At 42.0% G+C, this 15,012-nt stretch overlaps 1 protein-coding gene across 1 annotated transcript in view; it reads right to left on the reverse strand.

Annotated features, from left to right (window-relative positions):
- STAC (SH3 and cysteine rich domain) overlaps positions 1–15,012 on the reverse strand; it is a 325,716-nt gene that overhangs the window by 38,160 nt on the left and 272,544 nt on the right. Inside the window, exons 8-9 of the mRNA XM_088464407.1 lie at positions 12,284–12,366; positions 9,407–9,458 (exon numbers count right to left, since the gene is read on the reverse strand). Of these exons, the coding sequence (XP_088320533.1) occupies positions 9,407–9,458; positions 12,284–12,366 (135 nt within the window). The remainder of the gene's footprint in view (positions 1–9,406; positions 9,459–12,283; positions 12,367–15,012) is intronic.

Genomic DNA, 15,012 nt, shown 5'->3' on the forward strand with positions numbered 1-15,012 from the left:
GTCCAAACCAAAAAAAAATTATTTTCTGTGTTTGTGAATTGTGTGCGCAGTAGCCGCACGTGCATCAACAAAGTAGTGCCAAGCGTGCGCCTGTGTCATAAGTAAAGGGCCGGCTGGCTTGACCGTTAAGGGTGCTGTAACCCCTGAAAGTACACTCCAGTCCAAACCTAAAAAAAAATTATTTTCTGTGTTTGTGAATTGTGTGCGCAGTAGCCGCACGTGCATCAACAAAGTAGTGCCAAGCGTGCGCCTGTGTCATAAGTAAAGGGCCGGCTGGCTTGACCGTTAAGGGTGCTGTAACCCCCGAAAGTACACTCCAGTCCAAACCAAAAAAAAAATTATTTTCTGTGTTTGTGAATTGTGTGCGCAGTAGCCGCACGTGCATCAACAAAGTAGTGCCAAACGTGCGCCTGTGTCATAAGTAAAGGGCCGGCTGGCTTGACCGTTAAGGGTGCTGTAACCCCCGAAAGTACACTCCAGTCCAAACCAAAAAAAAAATTATTTTCTGTGTTTGTGAATTGTGTGCGCAGTAGCCGCACGTGCATCAACAAAGTAGTGCCAAACGTGCGCCTGTGTCATAAGTAAAGGGCCGGCTGGCTTGACCGTTAAGGGTGCTGTAACCCCCGAAAGTACACTCCAGTCCAAACCAAAAAAAAAATTATTTTCTGTGTTTGTGAATTGTGTGCGCAGTAGCCGCACGTGCATCAACAAAGTAGTGCCAAGCGTGCGCCTGTGTCATAAGTAAAGGGCCGGCTGGCTTGACCGTTAAGGGTGCTGTAACCCCCGAAAGTACACTCCAGTCCAAACCAAAAAAAAAATTATTTTCTGTGTTTGTGAATTGTGTGCGCAGTAGCCGCACGTGCATCAACAAAGTAGTGCCAAGCGTGCGCCTGTGTCATAAGTAAAGGGCCGGCTGGCTTGACCGTTAAGGGTGCTGTAACCCCCGAAAGTACACTCCAGTCCAAACCTAAAAAAAAATTATTTTCTGTGTTTGTGAATTGTGTGCGCAGTAGCCGCACGTGCATCAACAAAGTAGTGCCAAGCGTGCGCCTGTGTCATAAGTAAAGGGCCGGCTGGCTTGACCGTTAAAGGGTGCTGTAACCTCCGAAAGTACACTCCAGTCCAAACCAAAAAAAAATTATTTTCTGTGTTTGTGAATTGTGTGCGCAGTAGCCGCACGTGCATCAACAAAGTAGTGCCAAGCGTGCGCCTGTGTCATAAGTAAAGGGCCGGCTGGCTTGACCGTTAAGGGTGCTGTAACCCCCGAAAGTACACTCCAGTCCAAACCTAAAAAAAAATTATTTTCTGTATTTGTGAATTGTGTGCGCAGTAGCCGCACGTGCATCAACAAAGTAGTGCCAAGAGTGCGCCTGTGTCATAAGTAAAGGGCCGGCTGGCTTGACCGTTAAAGGGTGCTGTAACCCCCGAAAGTACACTCCAGTCCAAACCAAAAAAAAATTATTTTCTGTGTTTGTGAATTGTGTGCGCAGTAGCCGCACGTGCATCAACAAAGTAGTGCCAAGCGTGCGCCTGTGTCATAAGTAAAGGGCCGGCTGGCTTGACCGTTAAAGGGTGCTGTAACCCCCGAAAGTACACTCCAGTCCAAACCAAAAAAAAATTATTTTCTGTGTTTGTGAATTGTGTGCGCAGTAGCCGCACGTGCATCAACAAAGTAGTGCCAAGAGTGCGCCTGTGTCATAAGTAAAGGGCCGGCTGGCTTGACCGTTAAAGGGTGCTGTAACCCACAAAGTACACTCCAGTCCAAACCAAAAAAAAAATTATTTTCTGTGTTTAGCCGCACGTATATATCAAATCGATATAACATAAATGGAGGACCAAACTTTCTCCGATAAAAATAAAATAGAGAAAGATCAAGAACCACTTCCTCCTAGTGCTGAAGCTGCTGCCACTAGTCATGACATAGACGATAACATGCCATCAACGTCGTCTGCCAAGGCCGATGCCCAATGTCATAGTAGAGGGCACATACAATCCCAAATGGCAAAGTTCAGGAAAATGACCTTGAAAAAGACATTTAAATCAGCTGAAGAGAAACGTAAACTTGCCAATATGCCATTTACGACACGGAGTGGCAAGGAACGGCTAAGGTCGATCCCTAGTATGTTCATGACTAGTGGTTCAGCTTCACATGACGATGGAAGCACTCCTCCCACTAAAAAAATCAAAAGAGTTAAGCTGGCAAAAGCACAGCGAAGAACTGTGCTTTCTAAGAAGATATCACAAATCCCCAAGGAGAGTCCAAGTGTGGTGGTGGTTGCGATGCCTGACCTTCCCAGCACTGGACGGGAAGAGGTGGCTCTTTCCACCATTTGCACGCCCCCTGCAAGTGCTGAAAGGAGCACCCACAGTCCACTTGCTGATATGCAAATTGAAGATGTCACTGTTGAAGTACAACAGGATGAGGATACTGGTGTAGCTGGCGCTGAGGAGGAAGTTGGCGAGGAGGATTCTGATGGTGATGTGGTTTGTTTAAATCAGGCTCCGGGGGAGACAGTTGTTGTCCGTGGGATGAAAAAGCCCATCACGGTCATGCCTGGGCAGAAGACCAAACATTCCACCTCTTTGGTCTGGCAATATTTCTATCCAAATCCGGACAACAACTGTCTTGCCATATGTACCATATGTAAAGGTGAAATAAGTAGGGGTAGGGACGTCAACCACCTAGGAACATCCTCCCTTATACGGCACCTGCAGCGCGTTCATAAAAAGTTACTGTCAAGTTCAGAAACTTTGGCTCAGACCGTAAGCAGTCCAGGGACACCTAAATCCCGTTGTCCTGTTGTATCCAAGCGCCTGCAAACCACACCGTCAACTCCCTCCTCGTCAATTTCCTCCTTAGTCAGGATCGGAAGTAGTCCTGCAGGCCATATCACTGGCATGACTGACTCTCCTATCCGGGATTCCTCCGGAGGATCCTGCATTGCTACGCCTACTGCTGCCGCTGCTGCTGTTGCTGCTGCTGCTGGGAGTCGTTCATCATCCCAGAGAGGAAGTAGGAACACCACTACTTTTACTAAACAATTGACCCTCCAACAGTCCTTAGCGAGGAGGATGAAGTACGACAGCAGTCATCCTGAAGCAAAACGTATAACTGAGGCCTTGACTGCTATGTTGGTGTTAGACGTGCGTCCGGTATCCGCCATTAGTGCAGTGGGATTTAGACAATTGATGGAGGTAGTGTGTCCCCGGTTCCAAATCCCGTCTAGATTCCACTTCACTAGGCAGGCGATACCGAGACTGTACAGAAACGTCAGAAAAAGTGTCCTCAGTGTCCTGAAAAATGCCGTTGTACACAATGTCCACTTAACCACGGACATGTGGACAAGTGGAACAGGGCAGACTAAGGACTATATGACTGTGACAGCCCACTGGGTAGATGTATCACCTTACGCAGCAACAGCAGCAGCGTCACCAGTAGCAGCATCTCAGAAACGCCAGCTCGTTACAAGGCAGGCTACGCTGTGTATCACCGGTTTCAGTAAGAGGCACACCGCCGACAACCTCTTAGAGAAACTGAGGGAAATCATCGCCCAGTGGCTTACCCCACTTAGACTCTCCTGGGGATTTGTGATATCTGACAACGCCACCAATATTGTGCGGGCATTACATCTGGGCAAATTCCAGCACGTCCCATGTTTTGCTCACACAATAAACTTGGTGGTGCAGAATTTTCTGAAAAGCGACAGGGGCGTGCAGGAGACGCTTTGGGTGGCCCGAAAAATTTCTGGCCACTTTCGCCATTCAGCGACTGCGTGCCGAAGACTGGAGCGCCAGCAAACACTCTTGAACCTGCCCCGCCATCACCTGAAGCAAGAGGTTGTGACGCGGTGGAACTCAACCCTCTATATGCTTCAGAGGATGGAGGAGCAGCAAAAGGCCATACAAGCCTATACATCCACCTATGACATAGGCAAAGGAGGGGGTATGCACCTGACTCAAGCGCAGTGGAGAATGATTTCCGTGTTGTGCAAGGTTCTTCAGCCCTTCGAACTTGCCACACGTGAAGTCAGTTCAGACACTGCCAGCTTGAGTCAGGTCATTCCCCTCATCAGGCTTTTGCAGAAGCAGCTGGAGAAAGTGAAGGAGGAGCTAAGATGGAGCGATTCCGCTCGGCATGTGGGACTTGTGGATGAAGCCCTTCATTCGCTTTGCCAGGATTCCAGGGTGGTCAATCTGTTGAAATCAGACCACTACATTTTGGCCACCGTGCTCGATCCTAGGTTTAAAGCCTATGTGGTGTCTCTCTTTCCGGCCGACACAAGCCTGCAGAGGTGCAAAGACCTGCTGGTGAACACACTGTCAGCTGAAGCGGAACGTGACACGTCAACGGCTCCTTCTTCATTTTCTCCCGCAACTGGGGCTGCCAGGAAAAAACTTAGGTATCCTAAGCAACCCGCTGGCGGTGATGCAGGGCAGGCAGGACCAAGTTTGGACATCTGGTCCGGACTGAAGGACCTGGCAACAATTTCTGACATGTCTACTGTCACTGCATATGATACTGTCACCATTGACAGAATGGTGGAGGATTACATCGGTGACAGCATCCAAGTAGGCATGTCAGACAGTCCATACCTGTACTGGCAGGAAAAAGAGGCAATTTGGAGGCCCCTGTACAAACTGGCTCTATTTTACCTGAGTTGCCCCCCCTCCAGTGTGTACTCCGAAAGAGTGTTTAGTGCAGCCGGGAACCTTGTCAGCGAAAGGCGTAGGAGGTTGCTTCCACAGAATGTGGAGAAGATGATGTTCATCAAAATGAATTATCAGCTCTTCCAGGGAGACCAGCCTCCAGAACGTACAGAGGGACCTGTGGTGGTGGATTCAAGTGGGGACGAGTTAATACTTTGTGAGGATGAGGATGTACACACTGAAGAGGGTGAGGAATCGGTGGATGAGGAGGATGAGGATGACATCTTGCCTCCGTAGAGCCAGTTTGTGCAGGGACACATTAATTGCCAGCTTGTTTTGTGGGGGCCCAAACGAACCAATCATTTCAGCCACAGTTGTGTGGCAGACCCTGGCGCTGAAATGATTGATTTGTTAAAGTGTGCATGTCCTGTTTATACAACATAAGGGTGGGTGGGAGGGCCCAAGGACAATTCCATCTTGCACCTCTTTTTTTCTTTGCATTATGTACAGTTTGGGGCCTAGTTTTTCTAACTGCCATCCTGTCTGCCACTGCAGTGTCACTCCTAGATGGGTCACGTGTTTGTGCCGCCCACTCGTGTCGCTTAGCATAGTCATCCAGCTACCTCGGTGCAACCTTTTGGACATAAAAACACTATTGTGAGGTGTGAGGTGTTCAGAATAGACTGGAAATGAGTGGAAATTAAGGTTATTGAGGTTAATAATAGCATAGGAGCAGAAAAACCTACAAATTCTGTGATTTTAGCTGTTTTTATGCTTTTTTTCAAAAAAATACAGATCCAAAACACAAAACCCAGAACCCAAAACACGGAAGGGTGGTTTTGGCAAAACCAATCCAGATCCAAAACACGAAGAAAGATCCAGATCCAAAACCAAAACACAAAACACGAAAAGTGGCCGGTGCACACCCCTAGTATATATATATATATATATATATATATATATATATATATATATACTTTCTCTGTATTTTTAATATATACACACACACCTCAGGCTGCACTTGCACTGCAGGCTGAGGTGTGTGTGTATATATTAAAAATATAGAGAAAACATTTTCATATATATATATATATATATATATTTGTGTTTAAATATACAAGTGTGTGTATATATATATACATATATATATATATATATATATATACATACATATATATATATCATAATCCTGTATATATTTAAAATATACAGAGCATGTATGATTTTTTCATATATATATACAGTATATATATATATATATATATATATATATATATATAATTACACAGACACACTGTATATAAAAATGGTCTGTAGCTTATTTGAACCAATGCTTCAATGTTTATAAAACATTTTCCTCAGGTTGAACACAAACCCAATAAGCTAAATACCCACACCAAGACTGTCCATGGTACCGCTTCGCAGCAAGATCCCAATCACAATCTTTGTTTACAGCTCACTTGTGATGCTCCGTGATGACGAATCGTGTGAGATCTGTGATGTCACCACGCAGTGTGGAATCCTGCGGTGAAGCAGCACCATGGACGGTCCGGTTGCTTGGTAAGGTATTAGGTCGTATATATATATATATATATATATATATATATATATATGTATATATATATATTATTATTTCACGGGTGGTATGTTTTCTAATTCTCTTTCCAGAATAGGGTTTATAGATGTAAGTTGTAAATTATACTGAAATTAATATCTCTTGAAATTATTGATTGTATGTTTTACTCTTTATATGTGCAATATGTGTTTTTTATTATTCTGTTCACAATCAGAATAATGTGCATTTATATATATTAATAATGCTATTGGTGATTTATACGAGGACACTTCGGTCTTGGGGCCCCTCTAATATCAGATAAATACATACATTTATTTGCTATGTGAGAAAATGTTATTAAGCTAATTAAGTACGGAATTGTATTAGTGGTAATGCACCAGATGGGTGTGTATGTATTGCTTTTCTATAGTACCCATTGGAAACAATTCCTGGTTATCTGGCATTAATGGGTGGCTTGTAACGGCCATTAATAAGTGACCTATATCTTATCCCAAGTACGTTTACAATTGGCTGATAATTGTGTGTAATACACATGGATATAATATGGGCCTGATTCAGAGTCGCACGCAATGCCGATGTTCACATAGTTGAGTGATTTTCTGCTATAAGGCGTGCAGGAAAATTCCTATAATCTTATAAGGTGCATGTGATACATTGTGTGTACGCACAAAGGCACTGTGTGATTGAGATGCTCGCTATCAGAAATCTCATTGAAAAGTTCTGAGCATTCCTGGGAGGTGGCTATGAATGCGGGCACAAATGATCCATCCCATGGGCGTATTATGGGAGTGTCACTAAAGTGTTTTCATGCTCATACGCTGCAGTGTGTGTATATATATATATATATATATATACGTACACTTTTTTTTTTTCTATTCAGTAATCAATAATATAACAGGTGGTGTATGCTTCATACAAGCAAAGGGGGGAGGGAGATGTATGTTGTCGAAAGTAGGCGGTAGCTATGCCCTCTCCATGGTGCTATCCATACCCCATGTCACAGACCACACTACCTGTGCAGACCACAACCCCATAGCGGGATGCCGACGCTTACATTCCAGCACCAGCATCCCGACCGCTGGGATGCCAAAGGTAAGTAGCAGGGTGGGGGGGAGGGTTAGGTTTAGGGGTTAGGGTAAGGCACTATTGGGGGGTTAGGGTTAGGCACTAAGTGGGGAGGGTTAGGTTTAGGGGTTAGGGTAAGGCACTATTGGGGGGTTAGGGTTAGGCACTAGGGGGAGGTTAGGTGCAGGTTTAGGTTTAGGGTGCGGGTAGGGGGAGGTTAGGTGCAGGCACTAGGGGGGGAGGTTAGGGTTAGGAACCAAAGAGAGAGGGTTAGGGTAGGGAGAGGGGGAGGGTTAGTATACCGACAAACAAGTGTCGGTATGTTAACCCTGTCTTGATCCCAGCATCAGAATTCTGACCGACAGGATCCCGACTGTCGGTATTTCATACTGATCTCCCCCATAGCGTTGGCCCCCACATTACTAGTCACACCCCCGCCGAGCTGGTAACACCTTCTGCGGCAGCACACAATAGGCCCTTCTTAAATGTCAGCTCCAGGCCCATGTAGACCTTAATCTGGTACTGGTTAAGAGATCAGAGCTCAGTCAGCAGAAGCAAGAGAAGACACAGTGATGCAGGTAGGCGAATCAATGGATACTGAAGCTTAAGTGTAGTGAGGGGAGAGTTACAGGGGGTGAGACAGGAACCCAGCACTCAGACCCATCTCCATGTGTACCTCCCCAGCCATTGACCTCACCGCACATCACTGGTTGTTTTTCTATTTATAATACTGGGAAAAGGGGTGGATTAAAAGCGTAGGTGGCCTGTGTGTAGCTTCCATGCACAGTGTCGAGCTTGAGGAGGAAGAGCCCATCGGGTGATTGCAGTAGTAGGGGCCCATGCTTTGGGGTGTGGTCAGTTGTCACAGAGGATGAGGCCAACCCCAACTGGCTTGGACAGACATTAGAGACACTAATAGAGTGACTATGTATAATTTAAGTGCACAGTCTGGAACCTGACATTAGAGCAAGTGGTAGGGCCCTCATGCAGTGGGGCACCCTGGGGATTTCCCCTGTACCTCTGGGGGCCAGTCCAACCCTGTCTGATCCCCAGGAACATGACGTCTGCTAATTTCCTAGTGATTGACCTATTGTGCATGCGCAGATCTTGGGGAAAATGGTGGCTGTGCCATTTTCCCCGTTTTTCTGCTGCACCAATGGACAAGTAAGTATCCTTTACAGATAAGCCTATGACTGGGAAATACTGTAGTTTAGATTAGTTGTTTGATTAGTGCATTTTCCTCATATTTATCATGTGGTGTTAAAGCATGTGTGCTCGATTTACAAGTTTCTATTCCTGTATGAAAAAAATACCACAATTGTCATGTAAACTATTTTACATCTGATATATTCAATATACAAGCTTCTATCCCAATGTGGAAAAAATAACTGTTTTGTCATGTGTATCTCTTATAATGTGAAGTATATGTTTTAGAAAAAGTGACTTAGGAAGTGCAGCATTGGAAGGTTATCTGTGAGTGTTTCATTTAAAACGATGGTACATCGTTTGGAAACTATTTGATGGTTTGAGCCATTGATTATAGCTAGTTTGCACATGAGCCAAAGAATCACTGCAGCTGAGACATTGTTCCGATAACATCGGTTAAACCTATCAGAATGGGAGCAAGCAATGGTTGCAACCATCGCAATCAAGTAATTGGATTGAATAAACAGTGACACTGGGAAGAAAAACACCGGTAGTTAGGAACCATTATATTCTGATGGCCATCCTTAGTTAACACACTTGAACAAAAGATGTATTACCAAGCTATACTGTATCCTATTATCAGTGCATAACTAGACGAGATATTCAATAATAGACGTGTGGTTATTTTATTAGTGTATATAATTGTGGTTTGTCAGTAAATAAATCTTTAAAAGTGCATGTATTTTACGCTTTAATAGCTTGTTTTCTCTCCCACAATCAGCAAATGAAGGGAGAAAAAAACTATACATCATAAACCTGATGGGAGCATACAATGGTTACAGACAAGAGTTTAAGTTCAAAACAGCAATTATTTAAAGCAAACCTTCTTTAACCAAATATAGATGGAATTGTAGAGTGCAATTCTAAGTATGACAATGTCACAGTGGTTAGCAAATATAAAATGTACTGTACCTTCCACCAGTCTTCATTAGAATCATCCAGTATAGTTATCCTATCACCTGGTCTGCAAAAAAAAAGGCAAAAAAGTGTTGTAAATCAGTTGTTATTATGCAAAGAAATTATGTGTAAAAATTGTAACTGATTTCTAAGAATGTAATAATTGAAATTAATGATTGCTTTATAAGATTGGTTTACACTTGGAGTATTACAGTATAATGTATTAAGTATTTATATGCTGCATGCACAATTCACATCATGTGCTGATGAAACTAGATATAGGAAAGTCTCTGGAACTAGAAATATTTTATTATTAATATATATTTTTTCTACTACATTATTTATGTAGAATTTAGCAATATGTAAAAAAAACATAAGGGAGGAAGAGATACAACATAATCAAAGCAGGAATTGCGGTAAATGGTGACTCTAACATCAGAACAATTTGGCAACAGGCAGTTTATAGCATCCATATAAGGATACATTAGCGAAGCCATAAAGTACAAATAATAAAAATATAACCCTAAACAACTAAAATGAGGTGTAAGTATACCAACAACAGGTAAATAACAGCAAAGATAGGAAGGTAGAGAAAATAAAAGGCACTTATGGGTTCATGTGTGCCTTTTATATCCTCTAGCTTTTCGCAGGAAATATTTAAATTTTTTATGAAAATATCCCTGCTATGTACAAAGGGGAACTCACAGGGACAGCAGTTACGGTAACAACTGTCCCTGCGATATATATCCCCAGCAAATTGTAGTCTTTCAGTTTTGACCGCATGGCATCTCTTGTGCCTGAAAATACCACTTCAGCAGCGTACCCACTATTTCATGGAGGGGCATTATTATTGTCCGATTATCACGACAACAGCACCATATACTACAGAAAACAATAAGAAGTCAAGAGATCTCCCCCAAATCTTCCAAATCCCACCATCTACTGTATAAACACAGATGTCCCCTCATTTAATTTGGTAGATTGTGTAGTTTCAAAATTCTATGGGTTGGCTTTAATGCATTTCATGCAAGCATGTACAAAAATGCATTATCATTTGTAAGTGCAGATTTCATTATGAAAGCCTAATTATATAATCCAGCAAAGCAGTTATAAACAAATACTTCCTTTATAGTGGACATTTTTATAAGCTACCCCCAAGCTCCCTTCTGCCCTAACCCAAACTATTGGGGTCCCTCCCCACGTGCTTCCTTTTCTGCACTGTTAGGGATCCATGAGGGATCCACATTGAAGGGCCTCATGTAAAAATACACAACAAGCTAATCCTTATGTTGGCCCCACAGTAAGCGCACCAGGTTTGAACCCAGATGCAAAATGATAATGATAGCTATCACTTTGCTTCGACTCATTAGCCAAGACAGGGCTTTTTCAAAAGCTCTGCACTGTTACCTATACAATGGTAGATCCAAGCAGTTATTTTCATTACCACATTGGGACTTGGGGCATAATTATCACATCCCAATCTCATTAAAAATGCGTACCTTAACTTCCAATGAAACAATACAAAAAAAAATCATCAATAGTTTGGCCAAAGTCTTATAGGACCATTTAGAATAAATAGATATGCATAACAGTTAATACCATATTGATACAAATGTTATATTAAGAAAAAGTTGTGTAAAAATGCTTCTAACAAAGAAAAAGGAAAAACTAGTGATAGATAGAGGTGGAGTGTATCTAATAATATAATAAGATGAAATATTTGTGGCAGTGAAAAGGTTAAATGAATGTGAAAAAGTGATACAATTAAAAAGTATACCACGGTCCTGCAAATAGGCCAAAAAATTCTTAAACCATGAAAGGTAATTGACTGAAATTAGTGTCAGTTTGCTGGGGATATTAGAGAGAAAAAAAAAAAAAATAATAATGATATGATATATAAATTATAACCTTCCTAAAGATAAAAATGAAGGCAGAATGACATGGTCTGTGTGCTTATCCCACTCATGGATCTGCTTTCCCCTGTCATACAATGTATTAGACAGGGGATGAGAGTCCAGAGAAGGTGTCACAGAGAAGGAAGGTTGTTTTTACTTTCAGAGCAAGACCCCAGTCTGATAGTGAGGGTCATCCAGTGGGACTATGGGCCGTGGTGCGGAAGAACCCTGTGCGCACAGAAATCCCTGGGAAACGTCCAATGCGTGTTTCACCTGCGGCTTTCTTAGGGATCAGGGGAAGCCCTTGAAATGGGTCAAATCAGGGGGAGTGGTCTTGTGGTCACGTCCCCTTTCATAAGGGGTTTTGAGGTGCCGCACCAGGTGTCACCATACGGTGTGACGACTCTGCTGGAATGCAGACTCTGTTCCGCCTGTTGCAGGGGCCTGGCGAGGGCCCAAGCCAGCTGGTGTGGGTGCCTCACATAGCATTTTCCATTATTTTTTTCTGGAGAGGGCGTGGCCAAGCTTTCCAGATATGGCCACGGCCATAATATTTCTATATTTGCTGAATTATTTAAAATTTACTTTTTATCAGTGAGTTATGATGTCATCACTTCAGGGTTCATTAGAAAAAAACTGTTTAGTTAAGGCATAATGCACACTGTACTGTACATTATTATGGATATTAAAAGGGAACTATAGTTCTGTGACCTATATAATTGCACTTGCTACTGTATCTGTACTTTTATATGTAGTAGTACTCTCAGTGGCTTCAAATATCAATATAGTTTGCAGTGGGGAAACATTATCATGTATATAACAGTAGATACAGTTTTAAGTACCTTTGTATCCTTCTTGCATCTTACTGCATATTCAAAGCCACTGGTGGCAACATAAATAGTAACTGACAAATACTGTTATACAAAGAAAATTGCCAGACATGTACTGTACAGCTCAATGGATCGTTTGAAGTGACATTTTAGGGAAACTGTGTTACCTCATTGCTAAGTCTTCATGTTCTTGTGGTACAAATTTGTACAAGGCAACAAAATTGTCTACTGTATCCTTAAATAGAGTTACCTGCAGAAAAATAAAATAAAACATGTACATCATGCAATAATTGAACATACTTATAAGTATTAAAAAATTTTCAAAATGGTTATGACAGTATTGATTTGTTTTCATAAAGAAACATGTGCCAAAAGGTTAGCATTGCTAAAACATAGGAAAATAATATATTGTATTTTCATTGTGTGTATTTAATAAAAGCATACATAGGAATGCATGCATGTCAATGTTTCTACAAATTCTCAAAGTATTATTTTTATTATACCAAGGGTATTTTGGATATCGGAATATTTCGCATTTTGGAATATTTGCATACCATTATGAAATATATTGGGAAAGGGACCCAAATCTAAACACAGAACGCATTTATGTTTCATATACACCTTATACACACATCCTGCAGGTAATTTTATACAATATTTTCAATAATTTTGTGGCTCAAACAAAATTTGTGTACATACACAAAATTAATTTATGTTTCATATACACCTTATACACACAACCTGAAGGTAATTTTAAGTAAGTTTCTGTTTCTACAGTATACTGTACATCTAACCTGAAACCGTGCCAAATAGTCCCATTTAGCGTGCCACAGACTTTGCAACTTAACTACGCTAAGACACTAATCCTAAGTACCTAGTACAGTATAAGCCAACTAAGATGTAAAATTTAAGAAAAAGTAGCAAAATTGAGGAAAAAGTACATAACCTAGGGAAAAAGGCAAAAGACAGAATTGATAAGAGCAACCACGCCATGCATAATCTATGACTTTATAACAATTCCTTTGTTACAAAAATACATACAGTATAAGCAAACTGATGTAAAATCGAGGAAAAAGTAGCAAAATTGAGAAAAAGTATGTGGTCTGTCTAAAATGGCAAAAGACTGATCCAATAAAGTGATCTGCATCATGCATTGTTATGCTTTATCTGCAACTTTAGAATATTTCCTTTGCAACAAAAAAATAAACCTAAGTACCTAGGGTCAGATTCCTTATGTATTGCTATTGCGATCGCTGCTGGGATTACGCACGCAGTCTCACTGCAAAAATATGTTAATGATTGCAATTGCAATGCCATCACAGTCAAACATAAGGACGCCCACTTTACCTTACACACATCTGTAATACTTAGCAAGTCTGGGAAATCATCGGTAACATTGAGCACAATCGGAGCCTCATGCACGCTTACACAAGGTTTGACCTTACTCAGGAATTGCTAACCTCATCGCACGCTGTGAAAGCCCAAACTGCGTATGGCATCACAATGGCTAATTTATGCACGCCTCTGTGATGGCGTTCAAACGCACTGTCATGCCTGCGTTTCGCCAACCACCCCCGTCACCACCCCTGTATTTCAACGCCTAATGGTGCATACACACTAGACAATATGCTCCCTGAGCGATATTGTCTTGTGTGTCCCCGGCATGGTGTGCTCAATGTCGTTCATGACATTGAGCACACCCGCTGAACGATATCATTAACGATATCGTTCAGAGCTGGGCTCTCTTCCCCCATTCCCCAACATGCAGCAACCTGACGACATCGTCAGGTTGGCCTGCATTTCAACCCGATGAGCGATGATGACAAACGACCCACGGGAACGTGCGTCGTCGTTATCATTCATCGTTTTTGTGATAAAAATGGACGATAAAGTGGATGACTGAACGATAATGATATCATTATCGTTCAGTTATCCACTTTAAACGCCCAGTGTGTACCCACTATTAGTCCTTTGTCGGGATTTGTATGTCGGAATTGAGACCAGCAGCATGCGGCCGCCGGTCTCATAACTACATCCCGTTATCACTCATTACTAATCTTAAATGGTGCTCCAACCAATCAGCTCCTAACTGTCATCTTACAGGCTTAAAAATGACAGTTAGGAGCTGATTGGTTGGAGCACCATTTAAGATTAGTAACGAGTGATAACAAGAATATCGCTACTAAATCATGTCCTCAGTGTGATCATCAGACAATAAACCCCTACATTACAGAAATAATTATGAATACAGGAATGGGAGCATATCTCCCACATCCTGCTTTGCATAAACACTGGGGGACGTCACTTGAAAGAGGCGAGTCCCTTCTTGCAAAGTATGTGGCGGCTTACTGGTTACTGGAACAAAGATACACACAACCTGTCTTGCGCTCCAAACGTGTTCAACTTCGGTTATATACAGCGATTTATCTCCAATGTTGAGACCGTTTCTCATATGTAAATGGAAAACCAAAAATGCCACAATAGTGTAATACTGTAAATGGTACAAAAGTTCAGTTCTTATAGAAGTGCTGGAAGTGGGAATGGGTGCATGGAAGATCCTCTCCCCAAGCGTGACACTTCTGAAAGGCTTCAAAGCAGATCCTCAAATCCCACTCAAAACACCAGATTCAGTGGAGAATTAATACATGATAAATTCGTACATGAATGCTTACTTCAAATAAGCTGGTATCAAAAACATAACGGTTTCTTTAAACTTCATATATCCACCAATATAAGGAAAAGAATCACTTCCAGAAGTATCTCAAAGAAATCAGAGAAAATGCACTTTGTAGTGTAAACTGAGAGTGGATTTATTTAGAACATATAAATGAATAAATGGATAAAAACATAGGTTTGTGGACAGCCGTACCATATAGATGGAGGTACACTGAAGATG

The sequence above is a fragment of the Taudactylus pleione genome, unplaced genomic scaffold, assembly GCF_031769625.1.
Source record: "Taudactylus pleione unplaced genomic scaffold, aTauple2 ptg000054l, whole genome shotgun sequence".
Lineage (NCBI taxonomy): Eukaryota > Metazoa > Chordata > Amphibia > Anura > Myobatrachidae > Taudactylus > Taudactylus pleione.